General features: G+C 41.2%; 1 protein-coding gene across 2 annotated transcripts in view; it reads right to left on the reverse strand.

The window, feature by feature from the left end:
• Positions 1-24,476, reverse strand: part of BRSK2 (BR serine/threonine kinase 2) — a 486,050-nt gene that overhangs the window by 143,710 nt on the left and 317,864 nt on the right. For both annotated transcript variants that reach the window (XM_081938190.1, XM_081938191.1), the window contains exon 3: positions 10,969-11,054. In XM_081938190.1, coding sequence (XP_081794316.1) covers positions 10,969-11,054 — 86 coding nt within the window. The remainder of the gene's footprint in view (positions 1-10,968; positions 11,055-24,476) is intronic.

Here is a 24,476-nt window from a genome sequence, read left to right on the forward strand (position 1 = left end):
GAATTTCTCTAACACTAGAAATATTTTAATTGTCAGATTCGAGAAGGTAAAATACCCTAAATGTAATATAAATGTACAGCTTTATGGCCTTATAGGAACTTAATGTAAATTGATTGGAGAATTCTGGGAGTTTGAAGTCCACACATCATAAAGTTGCTAAAGCTGAAAAAACACTGGTTTTGACTTTGCACTCCAGATAGGGAAGAGAGCTGAACTGGAGACAGAATAATCATTTATATCAGGAGTGTCAAACTCACATTGTTATGGTGGTATCACATGACGTATCGGGGCTTTCCCCCCCTTTACTAAACTGGGTGGGGGCGGGGCCAGCACGTGATGCATTCGGCCCATGGGCCATGAATTTAACACCCCTGCTTTATATCAACAGTTCAGGACTGGGTTACAGAATGATGGACCTGGGATGGACTGCTCCTGATGCAATATATGCTGGGAGATATCCTGAATTGATTCCATGAGAAGTGGAATTGCAAGCTATAATGTTCCAAAATTGAACCAGTGTGACCCCAATCTATGTTTCCTCTCCCTCCCTTCCTCTCTCTTTGGAGTCTACCAAGACCCAGGATAATGTTTCAGTGGTTTTTTTTTTAAAAGAATGTTATTGATTTTTAAACATTTATGGGAAAGGGTAAGTGGATATACAAAACTTTTGGCAGCTCCATCGTGCTAGAAGTAGAAATCTATCCAAATCTCACAACTTTTACAGAAAAGAAGAAACAAAAGATAAAAGATAAGCAGAAACAGCGTCTTGTTATACATTGTATCAACCATGTGTTCAATCATCTCTTTTGCCACTTTCTAATATATCAACAATTACAATGATATTGCAAATACATTTATTTTTGTGACCTGAGTCTTTTCGATATTGCTCCCTCCCCCCTGTCTTCAGGTGGAGCCGCAGCCCCTCCCTCCTTCATATCTTATGTATTGTCACCTTTTTCACTACCTCTTATATTTTCGTCCTCTAGGAGGGCACTATGTTTTTTAATGAAGGCCTCTGCCTCCACAACTGTGTTAATTCTAATTCTGTTTCCCTCCCAGAAGATCAACATTCCTTCTGGCAATAACCATCTAAACCAAAGAAAGAAAGAAACCCCCTCCAATCTTCCAACTTCAAATGGATTGAATCCACAACTTACAAAAGGCTGCTGCTCATCAATTAAAGAGGGTTAGAGAGATTGGAGCAAACTCCTCACCTCCAGCACTTCAGCCACTACTTCTGATTAATTGCTTCCTTCCGGAGTCCATTCAGCGAAGGTGCAGGCAGCCGACTGCTGCGCTATGCACCTCCCCTCGCTCCCTGGCTCCTGAGGCGAGGCTGGAAACCCCCCACGGCTGCCGCCAATTCCGGGGGTTCCAGCAAGCCGCCATATGGCAGGTGGTCCCTCTGAGACTGCTTGTGCTCCTAAAAGGAGCGCACTGGAGAAGCGAACAGCGGACGCCCAGTGTCCGTCGCCTTCGGAAACCGGAAGTGATCTCTCGTTTCAGTGGTTTTTCAGTTTATGCTGCCCATTTAGCAGTCAACCAGGAGGAATATGCAGAAATCAAGTCCGAACTAAGTTTCTGATATCAAGATAACATCTTGACAAAGTAGCTGCTGAAATCTCTGAAAGAATCTGTCCAGGTCTTTCAAAAGTGTATGGCCATTGCAGCAGGCTTGATGGTATCTGTAGTTTTGAGCATTTACTGTATTCCCAAATAACGTATTTAAAAGTATAACTAGCATTGGTTGTTGTGAAGAGTTGACCTTGAAGTCAGAATTATGCAACATGTTCCTCTTCCAGCAGACCATATAAGGTAGTGGTTCATTTTTAGGAGGAAATGTATTGCTACAATTCACACAAGGCTCTGGTTGAGTCTGAAGCCAGGAAATACAGGCAAAAGCAAAAGGAAAAATAGAAAAATAGTTGAGAGGGAGAAATCAAATTTGAAGAAAAAAGAAGATATGATAACAAGAGAGCAGAAAAATCCTGCTAAGGAGAAAAATTTCCTTGAGATGCCACCACTACAGTGATTGAACAACTGAGGAAAATGGGCTGATCTCTCATTAAGTGGCATACATGGGACAGCATTCTATATTTCCATCTATGTAACTCAAGTGATACAAACTTTAAGTCTCATGTATCACTGCAAACCGTTCAATTAACTGAAATAATTAAAACATGTGGGAAGCATCTATGTATGAAATTAGCCTAGGTACCAAGAGAAAAGTTCCCTTCACAGAAGAAGAGTACCGTGTTGCAAGTTATAATTTTGTTCATGCAGAAATGTGTATGCTCGACTGATCACCTCTATAAGCAGTGGTGGGATTCAAATAAGTTAACAACCGGTTCTCTGCGTAATGATTTCTTCCAACAACCAGTTCACCAAACTTCTCAGAAACTTAATAACCGATTCTCCTAGAGTGATGCAAACTGGCTGAATCCCACTACTGTCTATAAGCTTACTTCAGAACAATCATGCACATTTCTTTATTTATTTTTGAAAGGGAATACTTAGTACAGTTATTTCAAAGGATGATATCACAGAATAAAAGAGTTGGAAAGGACCTTTGAAGTCTTCTAGTCCAACCCTCAGATCAGGCAGAAAATACAATTTCAGACAAATGATTGTCTAACCTCTTCTTGAGTAGAAGCAGTACTACTAAAAGGGATATCCTTACCAAATAAAATTGTTTTTCAGAAACAGTTACATTGTGCTTCGGTGTGAGAACCCAATGTTTACTTTCTTATACTTAGGTATTTGTGGGATTTTGGTCTTCTCTGAGCTTGGTTATTTTCTTGCACATTATACAACTAGGTAACACCTGCATGATGGATAATGAAACATATTTAAGAAAACAACCAATCTCAGAGAGCACTAAGGAATTCTCATTTCAACCCTGAGCCACAGATATTCTCCTATCTTGACTGTTTTTTTGTTTTGCAGGGCTCGGGGTTGAAATGAGAGTGGTTGTTTTCTTGAAGATATTTCATTATCCAAACTACATAACCTCATCAGTGTTAGTGACAACCAAGCTCAGAGAGATCCATTGACCCAACAGTTCAACCATGAGCTGCAAATATTCTCTCCTATTGGTCTTAAGTCCAAGACTTAAGTATTTATCTATCTATCTATCTATCTATCTATCTATCTATCTATCTATCTATCTATCTATCTATCTATCTATCTATCCATCCATCCATCCATCCATCCATCCATCCATCATATGCACACACACACAAACACACATATAAATATATACACATATATACATATACACACCGACACACACACATATACATAGATACTTCACAGAGATAGTTCCATAACATACTAATGAAACCATTGTTTTCATTTACATGGCATCCCTACACAAAGAAGCTGGCTTTTTAATGTGGTTCTGCCAATGAATTTAGTATACCTTCAGAGTTTATATATTGCTCTAACCCTTAATATAGCTCAATCCAACCGATTATGGGTTATACAAATGAAACCATTATGGTTTGTTATTAAGCCATGGTTATTAGTGTTATGATTGGAGCCATTATTTGATAGCTATTCAGTTCAATGAATTTAGTTTGCCTGATGGAACACTGTTTTTGGAAAAGATATATGCATACATCAGAATAATATACTGTTTTTTTCCCTAGGCATCATAGATTTTTTTTAAAGCAGGTAGAACTGACATATTACAGAAGGAAGTGGTGGAGCTCTTTTCCCCAGTCCATTTGTTTTCTATTCAAAGACAGTTAATTGGAAAAAGCATTTAACTTGAGATTTCTGCCTTTGCAGTCTGAGTCAGCAAACCTAAGAACTGGATTCCACTGAATGCTTACATCTCCTAATAATACATTTCTCCTCCATAAATGTTGGAAAGGAATGGAAAGAAAAGTAGAATGATATTATTTTGGCTAAGCTAGGCAGCAACGTTTTTAATTCACCCCCTCCCGCCGATGCATTTTCGCTCTTAAATTAACTGTGGAAAAAATGATTTGATTCATGATTGCATTAGGAATCTACTCAACCAAAGCTCCTTTGTCACAAATTAAATAATAATCCCAAAGTCAAACATGATTTGTGAAATTAACATTTATCAAAGAAACACTCCCCGTGCTGCAACGCCATCTTTGGCATCCAAAATATCAATCTTAATTCACAATATGCCTAAGAAACCAGGCCACTAGCACTGCAATTAAGACATGATGTTTGATGGAACGCTGATCGACTAACCTGAGACTAATTTGTAAAGGGGGGAAGATTGTGCCATGTTGTATTTGCTGGCAACATCGGCATCCCCCTCTTAAACCTGAACTTTACAAGGTATGAAATTACTGACACACAGCTTTTTCACCCCTCCACAGTCATACTCCATTACTGTATTATCCAAAACTCATTAATTGATTTATTATGTTTCCACATTACCAATCATATCAGCTTGTTTTAATAGCAAGCAATGGCCTTTAGTATAACATTGGTGTAATTTTCTTTAAATTATCACCATCAATCAAATTGCAATATTTTTATACTTTGACAATAAATATCCTTCATTTTAAGGTTCGGGGATATAGCTGTCTGAGAAGCATTTTATTACCCTATCTTACAAAGAGATAAACTGAAATTTCAGCATCCCAAATCCTTAGATCTACACAACTAGTATGCAGTGCTATCAGGTCTAATATTTTCAAAAGTGATTGATAGTTTGACCACAATGCATTTTTCAAACATAATTTGATTATTTATGGACTTTAGGTTTTTTTTAAAAATCTCTTGCTATGATTTCTGTTGGGGATGAAATGATATTCTGAGTAGTACACACCAAATCAGTATGGAGAAAGTCTCCTATCCCTTAAATCTAACCAGTGGGGAACAAATGTCATATATGATAATAAATCCCCAAATGACACTGTGCACAGTGTCAATCTAGCCTCTTTTGTGATTCTGGGGAGAAAAACACAAGAAAGTATAGAAGTACCTTGATAATAAGCACATTTATTGTGGCATCAATCTTTTGTAAAGTAAAGCCCAATTACTTAGAAGCACTATCTAACATTGCCAGGATGGCTTTGTAGCTGTTGTGCTGTACATGGATATGAGAAATCTTGATTCCAATCTGTGCTCAGTTGCTATGATACAGCATAATCTCCTTTATAGGGTCAATGTGACTGTATGGTTAATTATTACGCATTTGAAAAAGACATGTTGCAAAGCATATTGGTATGAGTAGAGCAGGTCTGCGCAAAGCAGTAAAGCAGTTTTGTCTAATGGAAGGTTTTAAGACCTTTTTGGGTGGTTATAGCTCCACTTTGTATTGCGGGCAGTCTCCCATAGAACTGCATGCTATTTGTTCTTACTGTATATTCGCTTGTGCAGACAGCTGGGGAAAGTCTTCAAAGCAGCGGCGCTGAATTTCCATAGGAGATATTTTCTTTTAAGAAAAGGCCTCTTTCCAGTGCTTTGTGCAATCCTACTACAATGAGATTCCAGCTCAGACTTTTATGATGCAATTAACTTGCTTTATTCACAGAACTTTGCAAAGTCGGTAAAGTTGCCTTCTGTTTTCAAATTGCTTGTTCCTAGTGCTTTTTCTCTTATTTTTCTTTCCATTAAAAAAATCAATTGAGAAATGAAGATAGGAGAAAAGCCCCTCCCCCAATATTTGGTAACATTCAGTGAGAAAGTGGGTAGAGCCTGGAAACCAAAGAAGTTAACAAGGTATTAAACATAGAACATTAAACATGTATTTTAGTGCTTTTTTTGTGTGTGGGAGGAGCTACAAGCCAGTTTCGGCTCCTGGTGACTGTCTAGGACAGGGGTGTCAAACTCAAGGCCTGCGGGCTGCATCTGGCCTGTAGGATATTGTTTATATCTGGCCTGGAATTAACGAAGGACCATCCCGCAGTGCCTCTGCTAGCGAAAACAGAGCTCGGGGTGACGTGCGCATCCGCCCAGCTGTGTTTTCACTGGCAGTGGGGTGCAGGAGGCCCTCCAGGCCGAAAATGAGCTCCGTTTTCGCTGGCAGAGGGCTATAAAGGCAAACTAAAACTAAAAACAAAACAAAAGGAGAAATATTTCCCCTTTTGTATTTGAGCATGTGAGAAGGGACAGGAAAGGAGAAAGGGAAAGAGGAAAGACAAAGAGAAAGATGGGAAGAGAGAAAGGAAGGAAAAAGAAGAAAAGAGGGGAAGGAAAAAGACAGAAGGAAAGGAAGGAAGGTTATAACGATGAGGGAGGGTCTCAGGGAAGTCCTGCCTTAGCACTTGGCCACCACAGGTGCCTCCGACATGAGTTCTGTGTGATGCTCACCTTGGGCATGGCCTTCCCCGGCCATGCCCATTACCCCCAGCCATGTCCCACGCTCCCACGGACCGCCAAGGTCAAATACAACCCTGATGCGGCTCTCAATGAAATCAGGTTTGACACCCTTGGCCTAGAATAATCCCTGCAGTCTTCTTAGTAAGGTTTCAGAAGTGGCTTACCATTTATTCCTTCCTAGGAGTGAGAAAGAATGAGTGGCCCAAAGTCATCCAGCTAGCTTCATGACTAGGGCAAGACTGAAACTCTCAGTCTCCTGGTTTAGAGTCTGGTGCCTTAACCAAACTAACTCTATTTCTAAACAGACATGCCTAATGTTGTGCTTTTAATTCAGTATTCTGTTTTAGGAAATGCACAATATAAATGTTAAAAGAACATTTCTATCCCCTGTGACTAGCACATTTTGCTATTTGCAATTTTCTCAATAAAGTTGGGAAGGAATACACACACACACACACACACACACACAAATTCTGACATTAAAATGTTTTCACTGGGTGACTATGTACTGGCTCTCTAGACTTCAGTTACTCATCTCCAGATTATACAATGTTTTTACTTTTTACAGTACAACAGTACAGCAAATATGAAGGTATCATAACTATAAACTATTGTATATTGTTAATAGCTACACTTAAAACAATCCAGGAATAGGCAGATAAGTCATGTGTGTCTATATAAATAAAAAGGCTGAGAATATATATTTTTTCTGTTATTTTTCTGGAGTTACCATGTGGTAAAATGGGCAGCCTATAAATTTTATAAATAAATAACATTATTTTTTTCTGGTATTGCAGTTCATTGTTGAAAAAACTTTCAAGAGAGGGAAAGAAAGAGAGAGAGAAAATGAACTGCTTCATCTTCTACAGTTAATTTTTGAATTTATGGATCAATTTTGTTTGATAACAATTTATTGTTCTAGTTGTGCGGTTTATATGTGATCATTACTTCCATTCCACATTCTCCCTTGGTTTAGCAATGTAATTTTCAAGGAGACGTGATATTTTAAAAGGCTACCTACAGCCCAGCTAGGTGAATTTGGATCTTGCTCACTTCTTTCCTTGTCATAATGTTGGAAATGTTTGCATTTATTTTTGTATTTTGCACACAAGAAAATTGTGTATGTTCCAAATCAATAGGTGATGCCTGGTGAAGAGATTTCTAAGAGAAAATTAGCTTAAAGCTCCAGCTAGAGAAATCGGTGATCACTCTATGTTGAAAGGCAGATGAGAATGGGAACACTGCTTGTGATAGCATCCCAGTGGTGGGTTACGACCAGTATGCCCTGGTACAGGGTACTGTTCCGGTACGGTGCTCCGAAGGGCCCACCAGTCCGCCCACCCTCCTTACTGGTATTTGAGCTCTTTGGCGCTTTCGCACACGCACATGGAGAGTATGGAGCCAGCACAACACTCCACCAAGCAGCTGGAGCATCGCGGAGCTTTGAAGGTGGTAGGTACGCATGTGCACGCTGCGCGCATGTGCAAACTTGCAGCACACGTTCATGTGGTGAACGCCAGGCTCCATTGCACTGTACCAATTGCAACGGGATCCGGAAACCACTACTGTAGCATCCCATTCCTTTTGAAAACTCAAGCTCATAGTTTGGATGTAGTTCTACATTTACCTACTTCTAGGTTTTATTCTTCTTATAACAAAAAGCCTGCTAGTGCCGTTAAATAAATAAGTAATAACAAACAAAAATATAATAATGCATAACGAAACTTCTCTAAAACCTATAAAGCGAATGCAATATTAATAAATCTTAAACCATCAACAATTAAGACATCGTGGTCCAGTACAGAGGTGGTACTCTACCGGTTTTGACTGGATCACCCTAACCAGTAGCAAAAATTGCAGGTGGCTCCTCCCACCCACCCCTGGCTTGATGGCATTCCATTTTTTTCGTCAAAGGCGCATGCGCGGAAGGATCTATGTGCTCACATTTGTGAACCAGTAGGGAAGGTAAGTGCATACCACCCCTGGTCCAGTAAGAAAATCAATCTTGAACTCCATTCCTAGTTTGCGAGTAGGCAGAAGTCTCATCTAAAGCTGGTGCGCTAGTTATACCTCTTTCTGGAAATAATATTGTACAGTAGTTCCAATCTGGCCTTGCCTTAACTACATCCCTCTGGATTACTATGACCTCCTTTGTAGGGAGGAACTGATTTTGAATAGGATTCAGAAATTTCAATGAGTTCAGAATACTGCTGTTAAACTACTGACTGGGAATGACTGCAGGGAATATGTAAAATCTCTTGTTAAAATAACTCCACTGCCAATTATCTATGGTGGGGGACATAAGACATTATAACCTATGTCATGCACCTAGGCAATTTGAAAAGCTATATTCCTCTTTAGAAGTCTCTTCAGGCTTTTGATATTCTGCCTGGTGAGCTTCAAGCTTTATATATACGTATTTTTTTGATGGCAACGCAAGGTAGTAATTCTTCAAGCTACTTCATCTGTCAGCTAAATTGCACTGTTCAGTTGTTTTTATATTTAATGTTTTAATTCTCTTTTATTTAATTAGAATCCACAATCTCAGAAAATTAGAATATTACATGCAATCAATAAAACAAGGATTGTACATAGAACAATATCCGATCTCTGAAAAGTATAAGCATGCATATGTACTCAGTACTTGGTTTGGCCCCCTTTTGCAGCAATTACTGCCTCAATGTGGCGTGGCATGGAAGCTATCAGCCTGTGGCACTGCTGAGGTGTTATGGAAGACCAGGATGCTTCAATAGCGGCCTTCAGCTCTTTTGCATTGTTCGGTCTCTATGTCTCTCATCTTTCTCTTGACAATGCCCCATAGATTCTCTATGGGGCTCAGATCAGGCGAATTTGCTGGCCAATCAAGCACAGTAATCCCACGGTCATTGAACCAGGTTTTGGTGCTTTTGGCAGTGTGGGCAGGTGCCAGGTCCTGCTGGAAAATGAAGTCAGCATCCCCATAAAGCTCGTCTGCGGAAGGAAGCATGAAGTGCTCCAAAATCTCCTGGTAGACGGCTGTGTTGACCCTGGACATAATGAAGCACATTGGACGAACACCAGAAGATGGCATGGCTCCCCAAATCAACACAGACTGTGGAAACTTCACACTGGACTTCAAGCATCTTGCAGTGTGCACCTCTCCATTCTTCCTCCATACTCTGGGTCCTTGGCTTCCAAATGAGATGCAAAAGTTGCTCTCATCAGAAAAGAGGACTTTGGACCACGGAATAACAGACCAGGTCTGTTTTTCTTTACCCCAGGTAAGACGCTTCTGACATTGTTTGTTGTTCAGGAGACAAGAGGAATACGACATTTGAAGCCCATGTCCAGGATCCGTCTGTGTGTGGTGGCTCTTGATGCACTGACTCCAGCCTCAGTCCACTCCTTGTGAAAGTCCCCAACACTTTTGAATGGCCTTTTCCTCACAATCCTCTCCAGGCTGTGGTCATCCCTGCTGCTTGTGCACTTTTTTCTTCCATACTTTCCCCTTCCACATAACTTTCTATTAAAGTGCTTTGATACAGCACTTTGGGAACATCCAACTTCTTTTGCAATTACCTTTTGAGGCTTTCCCTCCTTATGGAAGGTGTCAATGATGGTTTTCTGCACAACTGCCAGTCTTTCCCATGATTGTGATTCCTACTGAACCAGACTGAGAGACCATTTAAAGGCTCAGGAACCCTTTGCAGGTGTTATGGCTTAATTAGCTGATTAGAGTGGGACACTTTGAGCATAGAATATTGCACCTTTTCACAATATTCTAATTTTCTGAGATTGTGGATTTGGGGTTTTCATGAGCTGTAAGCCACAATCATCACAATGATGACAAATCACAGCTTGAACTATCTTGCTTTGCATGTAATGAGTCTGTCTCATATATTAGTTTCACCTTTTAAGTTGCATTACTGAAATAAATGAACTTTTGCACGATATTCTAATTTTTCGAGTTTCACTTGTAAATTGTAAAACATGGTAATAAAACATAAAATATCTTAATATATTTTATATATTTCTGGCCATAGTTACAATTTTTTCATTTGTTGCTATTAAACCTGGGAAAATTCTGGAATTCAAATCCCCCTAAGAAAGTGACAATGGATGTATTCATTAGTCTCATGAAGTCAGTAAAATAAATAGAGTCAGTAAAAATAAATAAACAAAACATCAATATTGTGGGGGAAGGAGCCAAAAAAGGTTCTTAAAATCTTACACGACACTTGATTATAATACTTCTTTTAGCTTTGAGAAATATACTCCTTTTCAAATTCCAGAGCAGAGCTTCCCAGCTTGATGTCATCATAGATTTATATTAACTTTCATGTGAAAGCTACCAAACTAGGGAATTCTGCTTTAGAGAAATGTAAAGAACAATAAGAGTTTTGTTAATTTATCAATTGTGGAATTGACAGATTTGACAAGTTTCAACTGTCAACACATCCATAGGTTCACTGAGTGATATTGAAAGAGTCATTCACAAGTCTTTTTCTGTTGATTTGACTAGTCTACTCCACACATTAAAACGTTCACTGTGCTCCCATTCCCAATCTAATATATTATTCTTTAATATGTTACAAGCCACCCAAAATCACTGTGTGAGAGTGGTTCTGCCATATAAATTTGTCAAATAATAAATAAATGTCAATGAATAATACCTACAAATATTTTTTATTTTCATAAACGTCGTGCAGCTTTAAAACGTGGGGATGTTCTATCAACTTCAAGATGGCTATTTCCCGTTCCACCTAGAAGAGAAAAGAAGGATACAAGAGATTAAAATCTATCTCTTAGATTATATAGCAATGTTATGTCTACTATCTTTCACTAGGTCAGTAATAAAATAATGTAGAAAATAGATATTCAGTAAACGTGACCAGTTGACAAAAAACTAATGGTATTTGCTTATTTTCTATTAAAATTATGCTAATATTCATTCAAATGCATATAAGATTTAGTCATATAAGAAAAACAAAAGTGTCTTAAAGCCCCTTGGCACAAATCTATATGGCATAAGCTTTCAGGGACTAAATCTCATAAGTTGCAGGAAATTGTATTATTAATTAACAATAAAGTATGGAGAGAGATGTAGAGAATAACAATAATATGCAAGTACAATACTCGTATCATATTTACAGAAATAATTATGATTCCCATGGTAAATGTTCTTTCAATAAGCACAATGTTTCCAGAAATTCAAAGATTTAGAGCAGCGTGTCTGTTTTAAATAATGATCCAAAGTATAAATGGTTCATGAACTGCTGGACTCAAACTTCCCCTGGATATTCTGTGACACCTTAACAGAATTTAAAGCACTATTCAGTGGAGAATAGTCTGAGGTCATAACTGAGATTTTCTGCATTTTTAACTAATTCTGAATTCTATAACTCTCATTTTTCATTGTCAGAGAATATTTTAAAAATGCAAATTATAAACCATAACTAGAAGCTTCTCATTGTCTTTTGTCTTTTCTCCCATGCAAAGAAATTACATGCACGTCTAAGGTTTTCTGAGCTTATATACAAATCAACAAAAAGACTATAGTTTCAATACCAGAATCCTCAAAAAATTTAACATTCTTTAATGCATGATGCACAAGCCATTCCTTGGAATGCTGTATTAAATCTCAAACAATACACAATGTACGGAATTGTCATAAAATAGGATACCTTGTTGAGCAATCTGTAATTTAATGAATTAATTCTTTCTGTGCTCATTTAATTTGAACAAACACCATTTTCTTCATTATTGAGTGTTCTTCATCTTGTAGCCAAGTCATGAATGGTAGATATTACAGAATAAATTAATAGACAATAATGAAAGGTTAATAAATTATCCTGGAGATGGAATTTGAAATAAATTCATGTGCCAGACTATGCTAAGAAATAAGAAATTCCAATGAAAAATATGAAGAGATGGAGAATTTTTGAGAAGATTTATCTAACATTATTGTAATGCTATATTCATGGAAGGGACCAAATGAATATCTGTCGGACCTTGATAAATGATTATGGCATTGGAATAACCATCAATACTAGCCCTTTGTGGTAAGACCAAGTCGGGAAGTAAACACTACAAGAAATACTAAAATTAGAATTTTATTTATACAAATGACAGCTTCTTGAAAGCCTGAGAGTATTTGCTTTCCCTTCCTCTTCTATCAAGAAGAATCAAAGCAAGATAATCTTAACTTTTCTTGTCTTACCTTCTTGAACTAAGTTCATTTATATTTATTTATTTATTTATATTTAATGCTTCTAGACCGCCCCCTCTCCCAAGAGGGACTCGGGGCGGTGTACAGTCCATGCAGAATATAACAAAATACAATAAAAAGTTAAATATGTACAGTTGGCATGGAGGAGGTTAAAATGTAATTAAAAGAACTGTACAAAGCTGATATAAATATAAGTTTTTAAACCCCTAAAATAGACACAATATTAAAAACAATACCCCTAAAAAGGGAGGGACAGTTGTAATTATGCCAGGCCTGCTAATCGGAACAGGTGGGTCTTCAATTTTTGCCGGAAGGAGCGGAGGTCAGTAGTGGTTCTAATGTCGGGGGGGGAGGTCATTCCAGAGGGTTGGGCCCATCACAGAGAAGGCCCTACTCCTTGGTGTCGCCCGTTGGCATTGCCTAGTGGACGGCACCAGGAGAAGTCCCTCCCTGTGTGAGCGAATTGGCCGCAGGGATGTATGTGGGAGGATGCGATCCCGCAAGTAACTAGGTCCCGTGCCATGGAGCGCTTTAAAGATGGTAATCAGCACCTTGAAACGCACCCGAAAAACCACAGGCAGCCAGTGCAGCTCGCGCAGGAGAGGTGTTACGTGGGAGTACCTCGTACTCCCCATCACAGCCCGTGCGGCTGCGTTCTGAACTAACTGCAGTCTCCGGGCGCATCCCAAGGGCAGCCCCATGTAGAGAGCGTTGCAGTAATCCAGGCGGGACGTCACCAGCGCATGAGTGACCGTGCGTAGGGCATCCCGGTCCAGTAGGGGGCGCAATTGGCGCACCAGGCGAACCTGGTGGAACGCCCCCCTCGCCACGGCTGCCACATGGTCATCCATTGACAGCCGGGCATCAAGGAGGACGCCCAAATTGCGCGCCCGTTCCACAGGGGGCAATTGTTCGCCCCCTATGGCCAGCGATGGAATCAGCTGGCTGAACCGAGGTGCCGGTAGCCACAGCCACTCAGTCTTGGAGGGGTTGAGTTTAAGTCTGTTGTCCCCCATCCAGACCCCGACGGCCTCCAAACACCGGGACATCACTTCGACAGCCTCGTTGGGGTGGTTTGGGGTTGAAATATACAGCTGAGTATCATCAGCGTAGAGGTGATACTCAACCCCAAAACCACGGCTGATCTCACCCAGCGGCTTCACATATGTGTTGAACAGGAGAGGCGAGAGGACCAACCCCTGTGGCACTCCACAAGTGAGTGGCCTCGGGGTCGACCTCTGTCCCCCTGTCAACACACATTGCTTCCGGTCGGAGAGGTAGGAGTCGAACCACCGCAAAACGGTACCTCCGACTCCTATCCCCTCCAACCGGCGCAATAGGATACCATGGTCGATGGTATCAAAAGCCGCCGAGAGGTCTAATAGGACCAGGATAGAGGAACAACCTCTATCTCTGGCCCTCCAGAGATCATCGACCAACGCGACCAAGGCTGTCTCTGTGCTGTGCCCGGGTCGGAAGCCGGACTGGCGTGAGTCTAGATAATCGGATTCGTCAAGGTGTCGTGGAAACTGCTGCGCCACCACATTCTCAACAACCTTCGCTAGAAAGGGAAGGTTGGAGACTGGACGATAATTAGCTAGCTCCATTGGGTCGAGTGAAGGCCTCTTAAGTAAGGGCCTCACCACCGCCTCTTTCAAGGCGATTGGTAAGGAACCCTCACCCAATGAGGCATTCACCAGGCCCAGAAGCCAGCCTCGGGTCATCTCCCAAGATGCCAGTACCAACCAGGAGGGACACGGGTCCATTAAACATGTGGTGGGTCGCAGCCGTCCACGCAACCTATCCAAATCCTCGGGAGCAACAGAATCAAACTCCTCCCAGGATGGTCTCACAAGACTCGCTGTTGGCGGCCCATCCGGTCCACTGAGGGAGGCCCATCCGCTCCAGATCTGAGCGACTTTGTCCTGCAGATATTCCCCAAACTCCTCTGCTCTGCCCTGCAAGGGTGCCCCCTGCGTCCTCTGTGACAAGAGGGAGCGGGTCACCCTAAACAGGGCGGCAGGGCGGTTATCCATGGACGCAATAAGAGCGGCACAATATCTACGTTTGGCCGCCCTTAATGCCACAAGGTAGGTCTGTAAGTAGGCTCTTACCTGTGTTCGATCAGATTCGGAGCGTGAGGACCTCCACCTGCTCTCTAGACGTCTCCTATGGCGCTTCATCACCCTTAGCTCCTCGGTATACCAAGGAGCCCGGGTGGGTCGCTGCCGCAGGAGAGGTCGCAAAGGCGCAACCCGGTCCAAGGCCCAAGCCGCCGCCCTATTCCAGGCGGCCGCTAGGTCCTCCGACCGAGCGCGGGTCAGGGCTACAGGTAGTGGCCCAAGCTCTGTCTGGAACCTATTCAGCTCCATCAGGTGCTTGGGGCGGTACCAGCTTGGACCGTCTGGTCCCGCCTCCTCGCGGTGGGGGGTAGCGCCAGGGAAGTCCAGCCGGAGACATGAGTGATCTGACCATGACAGGGGTGTAACAACTAAGTCCCCTATACCCAGATCACTCGTCCACTGCTCAGATACAAAAACAAGGTCCAATGTGTGGCCGCCTTCGTGTGTGGGGCCCTGAATTAACTGGGTCAGGCCCATGGCTGTCATGGAAGCCATGAACTCCCGAGCCACCTCAGATGCTGCTCCCGTCGACGGCAGGTTGAAATCCCCCATAACCACAAGCTTGGGGATCTCAACCGCCGTCTCCGAGATCAGCTCGAGGAGCTCGGGCAGGGCCGCTGATGTATAGCGAGGAGCCAAGTATACAATCAGCAAACCCAACTGCCTCCCTGGGCCCCATTTCACACCAAGGGACTCACACCCAGATATCTGAGGGACAGTGAACTCCCTCGGCTCTAGACCTTCCCGTATAACTACCGCCACCCCACCACCCTTATCCAGGGCCCGAGGCTGATGGAATGCACGGAAACCTGATGGGCACATTTCCACGAGGGGTAAACCACCCTCGTGGCCCAACCAAGTTCATGTTTACCTGGCCAAGTTTATTTGGGCTAAATTCATGCTTTCTCAATGTCTGCCATATATTTTCTTCAAGGCAATCTCCCTTATTCCTCTACATCAATAAAGATGAGGTATGTTAACACTGTAAATAAGAGAGATCTGAGGTGGAGGAGGAAGAGTTCAAAGTCCCATCTTCTATTCCATCAAGGTTCATCTCAAAAGCTGCTTCCCATGATTCTTCTGTTACTTGGCCAATGACAAAGAGGACTGCTTGGCATGTACATGTACATTCTGAATTATGGTGAAATTCTTACATTGCTAAAATAAAACTTTTAAAATAGATTGATAGTCTCCTGGGATTTCTGGATGGTGTTTGCCAAGATTGTTCCATTTATATATAAAAGATTTTTAATTCTACAGCAGAGGGCACGCCTCTTATCATGACATAGATACCAGAATTCTAAACAAAACCAGTAATATAATACTATACCTTTGGCAATTTTCTCTGCTAAATAAGGTGCTCTAAATTAATTCTGCATTGCCTTTTTCATTGTTACATAACTGGAGCAAATGAGGATGGTTGCTACGCTTATATAAGAATGAACCACTAATGCTTTAATCACAGTCTGATGAACTGAGAAGTAAGGGTATACAAATGAACAACAGACTGTTAAAGTCAGCAGACTAATATAGAATTAGGGGGAAAAACATGAACTCTGAATCCAATAATGCTCTTGCTAATTGGCATTTTTTTCCCATACAATTTTCTGTATCAGGGCAACCTGCATGAAACTAGAGACATTAAAACAGATTGGATAGCATTTGGACAATATAGTTGTAGTCTGTCTCAGTAGCCAAATATGAAGAATATGGCTGACCTCTGTACATTGTATTTCAAAAATTAAAAGCCAAGTACAGCCTGTTATATTTTGTCAGAGATGGAAATATTAATTTATTCTGGTGATACAAACCTATTTATTCATTTATTTATATGTATCAAATATTTAAAAAAATCTTGACTATATCACAATGTAGAACTCTTAAAACCTAGAAGCTATAATCTTCTAATCTAGCAGATACACCATGAGAGATTCTAAGGTGTGGCTACTTTGAGGAGGTCTCTTCCTCCCTCCCACATCCAACTCAGGACTTCACAGTTTCTTAATTTGGGCTTCTCTTTGGAATGTGCTGCCTCCTTCCTAGGCAGCTGTGATGTTGCTGAGAATTTGCCCCTACTCCTTCTCCAAGTGCATATTTCATAACACTGTGTTAATAGAAATATTCACAATAAGATCTACTTATTTTATCTGCAATAATTTTGGGAATAAAGTTAGGATAATATATGGTTTGTCCCAATAGCATATAGAGGATTAAATGGAAAAAGAATTATGGAGCTTTGAATTTGGATTTATCTCATCCTAAATCAAAATTCTTTTTTTTTGCTTTTTGCCATTTGTATAATGGTATAATCATTTGTACATGATTTTAAATATTTAATTCTCTGTTCAAAATGTCTTAAATCCAAAGAAGGTGGTGAAACTCGCCAAGTTTCAAATGAACCTCACTGTTTTGAAAGTCTCTAATATTCATAAAGTGGTTAAACTCAATATTACATGTGATTAGAAAGTGAGTATCAGTCCCTAGGGAGGGAGTGGGAGAGAGAGAGAGTAGTTAGGTAGGTAGGTAGATAAAGGAATAGAGAGAGAGAAATACAGTAGGTAGGGAGGGAGAGAGAGAGTAGTCAGGAAGGTTAGTAGTGATAGATAGATAGATAGATAGATAGATAGATAGATAGATAGATAGATAGATAGATAGATAGATAGATAGATAGATAAATACAGTTGGTAGGTAGGGAGAGAGAGTAGTTAGGTAGGTAGGTAGATAAAGGGATAGAGAGAGAGAAATACAGTAGGTAGGTAGGAAGAGAGAGAGAGTGTGTAGATAGGTAGGTAGAGGGATACAGAGAGAGAAATAGAAATATATATATATAGAGAGAGAAATGCGGTAGATAGGTAGGGAGAGAGAGAGTAGTTAAGTTGGTAGGTAGAGGGATAGAGAAATAGAAATAGAGAGAGAGAGAGAGAGAGAAATACAGTAGATAAGTAGGGAGAGAGAGAGAGTAGTTAGGTAGGTTGATATAGGGTTAGGAGAGAGAGAGAAAGAGAGAGAAATACACTAGGGAGGGAGGGAGGGAGAGAATGTGTGTAGGTAGGTAGGTAGCTAGAGAGAAATAGAGATAGAATACAGTAGATAGATGGGTGTTTCTGCTGGCACAGCACTTAATCAATGTAATTCTCATCAATCAGTTAAAGAGCATTCCAAAAGGAAAAAAAAAGTATTTGCACTCTGCAAACCTCCCAAAACTGGCCCATTTTTCACGAAAACAGGCCCATTTCCCCCCCCCCAAAAGGCATAATAGCCTTGGGGGGGCTTGCAGAGTGCTCCTCGGGGGGGGGGGGGCAAAAATGAGCAAAAACCAGCCCATTTTTCGCAAAAACGGGCCCATTTCTTGTCAAAAAAATTGCATACATAGCCTTATAGAGGCTTATAGAATGCTGCTGGGGGCTGGGGGGGAATGGTCTGTTTTTCGCTCATTTATGCCCTCCCCAGCCCCCAGGAGCTCTCTGAAAGCCTCCATAAGGGTATGCACGGCCATTTTGGTGAAGGGGAGGGGCTTCAGGAGGCAACAAAATGCTGTATTCGGTGTATAAGACGCACCCAGATTTTCAGCTTCTTTTTTGAGGAAAAAAGGTCTGTTTTATATGCCGAAAAATACGGTAAAATGACTAAGCTGACTTTAACTTTTCTTATCATAAAGAATCTAAAAAAAACTAAAACCCTGGACTGAAGTATTAATATCTCAGAAAAGCTAGAAAGTTCAGTGGGGAAATTGTTATATGATGAGAAAAAACTAAAAAAATCTGTTACCTCACATAAAGAGTTTGAACAATGGAAGTCAACTAAATTGAGATTACCAAAATGGAAAGACAAAAGATAAATCAAGGAAAAGATCTGGAGATGAAACAGCTGCAACAGGAAACCCTGAATGGTGTCTCTTTATGGAATATAGAAAGCAGACTGGCAAAAACTTTAAAGTCTCCTTTTGAATGCCGAAGATTGATGAAAGATATCAAATCCTGCAATACCATTGGAAGATCAAGATTGTGAAGAGCAAAAGGAAGAAATGTGAAGTTTGATTATTTGATCAGGAATAAATTATTTGCATATTTCTGGCAACTCTTAATGAACATTTTCTTGAACCAGGAATGAAATGAGTTCTGAACTGCATTGATTATGGGGAGAATATTATTTTTTTAATTTGCAATTTTAAATGAGATATTTTGATGGAACCGAAATGTGTAAAAAGGTGACATAGGGGCACTCCATGCAGCCATTGTCCAACATTCTTTGTTGATCTTGGACAAAATAAAGTGCTTCTGTAACTCTTCACCAGTCATCTGGCATCTTTGGTATCTTCCCAGCTTGGAAACGAACCACCTGGGGTTGGAAGTGTATTTTCCTCCAACAGAACATAATATTTTAAAAGAAAAATAATAGAAAACAAAAAAAAATTCATGATGTGCCTATTGAAAAATAACCAAAGCTTAGAGCATCACTGACAAAGGAATCTGGCTAATATTATATCTAACCAAAACAACATTAGGATTTTTATTTTATCTTTGCCTCGCAGCATATTGAAGAGCCATTACTTTTGAAACGCCTCTCCTGCTGATGGCTGTGGCATCATGTCAACCTCAAATGAGTGATGCGATGCTATAGTTCTTTCAGGGTACTTCTTAGTTACTGTCTAAAACCCTGAGATGAATAGGCACACAAAAGCAAGATTTATGGCTTCAGTCACTTAAGAAGCCACAGTTACAATATTTTAAAATGTATTTGCACAAGCAAAAAGAAAAACAGAAGATAAAGTAATCAAATAGAATATCCCATCTTTTTAATTAAAATACTCCACTTTTTACAATTACAGTTTGAGTATTCACAAATCAATAGCAAGATTCCTTCTTTTGCTTCTGGTTTAATTTTCCCCTAATCCAAATATTTTATTGCCTAAACTGTAAAATGTTTTCATTAAAAATATATATATTTCGCTTCAGAGATGCAACTTGAAACAGCCAGTGTTTCTATTTTTTTTTTAGTTTATCAGTAGTCTACAAATATTCATTAAAAAAACAAAGTGTCTCCAGACCAATAAAATACCAGGTCTTGATATTTAATCTGTATTCAATCTGATAGTTGAGTACAAAATAAAAAATATATATGAAATACTACCATGTTTCACCAAAAGTAAGACAGCGTCTTATTTTCTTTTGACCTCGAAATAAGCACTTGTCCTTATTTTCGGGAGGTCTTATTATTTTTGAGATGCAGAAGGCGGTGAACGTGGTCACCTCATGGCTGCTGCTGCGTTGCCATAGTTTTGGGGGAGGTCTTATTTCAGCACATGCACTCAAAAGCCCAATTGGACTTATTATCCAGGGAGGTCTTAGTTTCAGGGAAACAGGGTATTATCCAAGCAAAGCCTCTGAATGAAGGAATTCCATATAGATTTTGCAAATTACTAAGTAAGTAAATCTACACATTTTGAATTTTAGGGAATTTTAAATAGTTTACTAATATACAGACGAGTGGTGGGTTACGGATCCCGGTGCAACCGGTACACTGCAACGTGGCTGGGCATCCACCACATGCACATGCGCAGCACGCGTGCAGTGCGCATATGCATAATTACCACCTGTAACGCTCCGTGACGGCTCCGCAATGCTCCAGCTGCTCGGTGGAGCATTGTGCAGGCACCGTACGCTCTGTGCATGTGAGCCCCGATTGGCTCAAATACAGATAAGGACAGCAGGTGTGTGGGCGGGCCCTCCGGAGCACCATGCCGGGACGGTACCTGGTGGTCCCAGCAGTCGTATCCCACCACTGGTACAGTCAGACAGCACAAAGTTTGAAAGCCACACTTTTCTTTATCAGCTGAGGGCCACAGGGGAAAGGTGTTCTGAAGGGAGACCCAGAGGGACAGGACTGAGGCAACACGGATCACAATTCAAACAGGTTTATTAACAGCTAACAGTAAACCAACAGCTCTGAACTGGCAATAGGGAAAGCTTCCATCTGACAGCTATTTATACGCACACTGTCAGACGAGGCAACCAATCGGGACTCTTCATTCTCCTGCTCTGGCTGTCAAACCTCCAGCCAATCAGGGACGATCTTGCGTCTGCACGTTAGTGAAGCCCCGGACATAACAAAAGGATATCATCAGACAAAACCAGGTTGAAATGTTTATATTTTTCCACTTGGTGGAAATTGGCTGGATATGTGATGCCTATTGGTAGAGTAAGATACTTTCTCCTTTGTATTTCCCACCTAAACCCAGCTGAAAACCGCATCCCTTTTTGATGGTTTGAAACCAATTTCCATTGGCATAATCTTTGGAGGCTCCAGAGATCACAAAAAAGAGCTTTGAACTGTTAATATCTAATGTTTTCTTTTTACAAACTGGGAAGGAACTGAAAATTCCTATGCTTGGAGGGGGGAAAAACTGAATATGGGAAAAAGAGGGGGGGAGGGAAGTGGAGTGATTATCTGGCTGATGCTTGTCTGCTTGCTAGTTCTGGAGAATAACTTCTCAATGGGACAAAATTGGTGTCAACGCAGCCTCCATCAGTAACCAAGAAAGAAATCACTTAACTCCATGTTTTCAGAATTAAGAGTACTTTTACTGGTTATGAAAAGATAGCAGCTAAGCAAAGCAAGATCTGAGGCAAAAGCGTGCGCAATCATAGATATCAATATGTAACCCAACCCCCTCCCCCTGGTAACCCCATCCCTTGTCCAATGTGTAAATCCCTCAGGTGTCATGTGGGATCCATCTTCAAAAATCATCATTAGGTTGGTATGCAGGACAGTTGGCCTTGGCGGGCTCATCCACTATCTCCAACATGCACAGTAGATGGTAAGAACAAAACTCCCTATTTTCAATCTCTCCTGTACTTAAAACTTCCCTTCCCAAATACCATGCTCCCCCCCCCCCCGTTTCAATGGCAGCCAAAAGCAATTGCGAAACAGAGGCTGACAATAGGGGTTGTATATTTCTGGCAGAGATCATTTGCCCATGACTGTGGCCAGAAAACAAAGCTGCCTTTGGTGGCAAGTTACTGATGAAGTTATTATTGAAAGGGAAACTCCAAAGGGGACTGCCTGTTTGGAAGTCCCTTAGAGATTCTTTTGGGCCAAGAGCACAAATTTAAGTTCATGAAGCCCTTCCTCAATTGGTTGAATTGATTGATGGCTTTCCACACATTGTTTATATCAGTCTTGACCAGTGCAAAGAACTCTATGTGGGACTATGCTTGAAAGAGGTCTGGATGCTATAGCTGGTGCAAGATACAGAGGTACTCACTAGTGAGTATATGAGACTTGTATTGAAAGATCTGTTTGGTTGCCAGTTGTTTACTGAGTACAGTTAAGATATTTTGGTTATCTTTTAAAATCCTTACTATAGTCAGATTCTATACAAAGGGATGCAGTGGCTTAGTGGCTAAGAAGCTGAGCTTGTTGATCAGAAAGGTCGGCAGTTCAGCAGTTCGAATCCCTACTGCCGCGGAACAGAATGAGCTCCCGTAACTTGTCCCAGCTTCTGCCAACCTAGCAGTTCGAAAGCATGTAAAAATGCAAGTAAAAACATAGGAACCACCTTTGGTGGGAAGGCAACAGCGTTCCGTGCGCCTTTGGCGTTTAGTCATGCCAGCCACATGACCACAGAGACAGCGCTGGCTCTTCAGATTTGAAATGGAGATGAGCCCCCTGGAGTTGGGAACGACTAGCACATATGTGCGAGGGGAACCTTTACCTTTTACCTTATAGTCCGACAGTCTATGTAAAGGACCATCTAATTGGCTGCTTCAATGGCCCTGCTGAAAATACCTCTGCTGCCAAATGCCAAAAAGACAGCTTCCTGAATTGCTCTTGGGCTGTGAAATAATTTTTTTCAGGAGCTGCATTCAGTCCAACTCTTTCAGTTTTAGAAAATGTTTATGCTATTATCTCTTTTGCCAAACTGGTTGCATCGTTATTTTTACCATTATTTTTGAATTAATTTTAGCTTGGGGGGGCTAACCTCATTAGATTTTATTTATTTGCTTAATCAAGTCTGTATGACGCATCTCCCACAAGGTGACTCTGGGTGGCATACATGTATATTTGCCTTCCTTCGGAAAAGAATTCTTTCTTACCAATTTTCTTCTTCCCAACTGCTACCCAAGCTTGCTTCAGGAAACAAAACTTAATGAACTTTACTTTTCCAATGATGACATAACACTCAATTACTTCAACTCAGTACTTTAACCCAGGGGTGGGCTGCTGGGGGTTCGGGAGAACATCTAGCTAAGATTCTGTGCAGTTTGGAGAACCCCGAAATCCCACTCCTGACTGGCCCTGCCCACACCGCCCCTCCCCTCCCAGGAGTCCCCATGGAGCCCATTTTGGATGCAGGGTACATGTGGAGGCTCGGGGAGGGCAAAAAACGGGCCTACTGGAAGTTCGGGAAGGCTGGAAACGGGCCCCAGAAGGCCTCCGGATCCTGGAGAGGCTGTTTTCGTCCTCCTGGAGCCTCAAGGAAAGCCTCCGGAGCCCAGGGAGGGCAAAAACACCACCCACACCATGGTGCAGGAGGCCGTCTAGGCCATGCCCACCATGGCCATGCCCACCCAGCAACCGGGCAGAGAACCCCTTGGTAAAATTTTTGAAGCCCACCCCTACTTTAACCCCCGAGTTGGGTGGAGCCCAACTCTTCTGGCCTCCTGGAAGAGTGTCAAGACCTGGTTCTGCTAATTGGCATGGCGATCTAAGACCAATATGCCATCCTGGGAGTGGTTAGTGGCTTGAGGGAGATCCATCCACTTCTTTACCTTTTAATTTTTAACTTCCTTTTAATTCTGCTTTTAACAGTTTAATTCTATTTTTACACCACTGTATGTTTTTTTTTTTACTATAACTGCCCAGAGTCACTTAGGTACGAAGGGTAATTTATAAATATGATAAATAAAATATTAATTGAAAAAATGCTTTTCAAACCTTTCCCCACCATCTCCAAATGATGGCTGGAATGGAATTTGGGAAAATAAACACATCTTTCTTAACTTGGACTTCTGATTTTAAAGACAGCAATAATCCTCAAGTTGCCTTCAGGAAGGGACGCAGAATCATTGGTATGCTGTTAAACTGTGGCTGTCAATGGTGAGTTTTTCAATTAGTGCAGTCATTTACTTAATGGAATAAAATAAATCAAACACCACCTGGGTGTTTAACAAACCCCAGGCAACTTAAGTGTCTGAAATGTGAAATATTTTCAGTTGTCTCAGCTGCAACTAACAATGTCTATGGAATGTCTAAGAACCAGATTAACCCTAGGGTCCTTCTGTATTGCTAGGTTGGAGGGTTCTGTCCAGCCATCTTTGAACTGCAGTAAACCATACCAGCATAACATTTGCTGTGGTCCCATATAACATTTATTGTAGCTGTTTTCTGTCATATAACCTCTTCACTCCCACCCACATTGAATAGGTAGCAAACACTGCCTAATACTGTGAGGCTGTCCTTAGGCCAGGGGTGTCAAACTCATGTCGTCATGTGACATATCGTGACTTCCCCCCTTCATTAAACTGGGGGTGGTGATGACAAGTGCATGATGCATCCGGCCGGTGGCCACGAGTTTGACACCCCTGCCTTAGGCATTTGTACTTAGGTAGTACAGTAGTTAGAATGCAGTACTGCAGGCTATTTCTGCTGAGTGCTAGCTGCTTACAATTTGCCAGTTCGAATCTCACTAGACTCAAGGTTGACTCAGTTTTCCATCCTTCCGAAGTGGGTAAAATGAGGACTCAGATTGTTAGGGGCAATATGCTGACTCTGTAAACCACTTAGAGAGAGCTGTAAAGCACTGTGAAGCGGTATTTCTATTTTTTGAATAA

This window comes from Natrix helvetica (assembly GCF_964273705.1).
Source record: "Natrix helvetica genome assembly, chromosome: 1".
NCBI lineage: Eukaryota > Metazoa > Chordata > Lepidosauria > Squamata > Natricidae > Natrix > Natrix helvetica.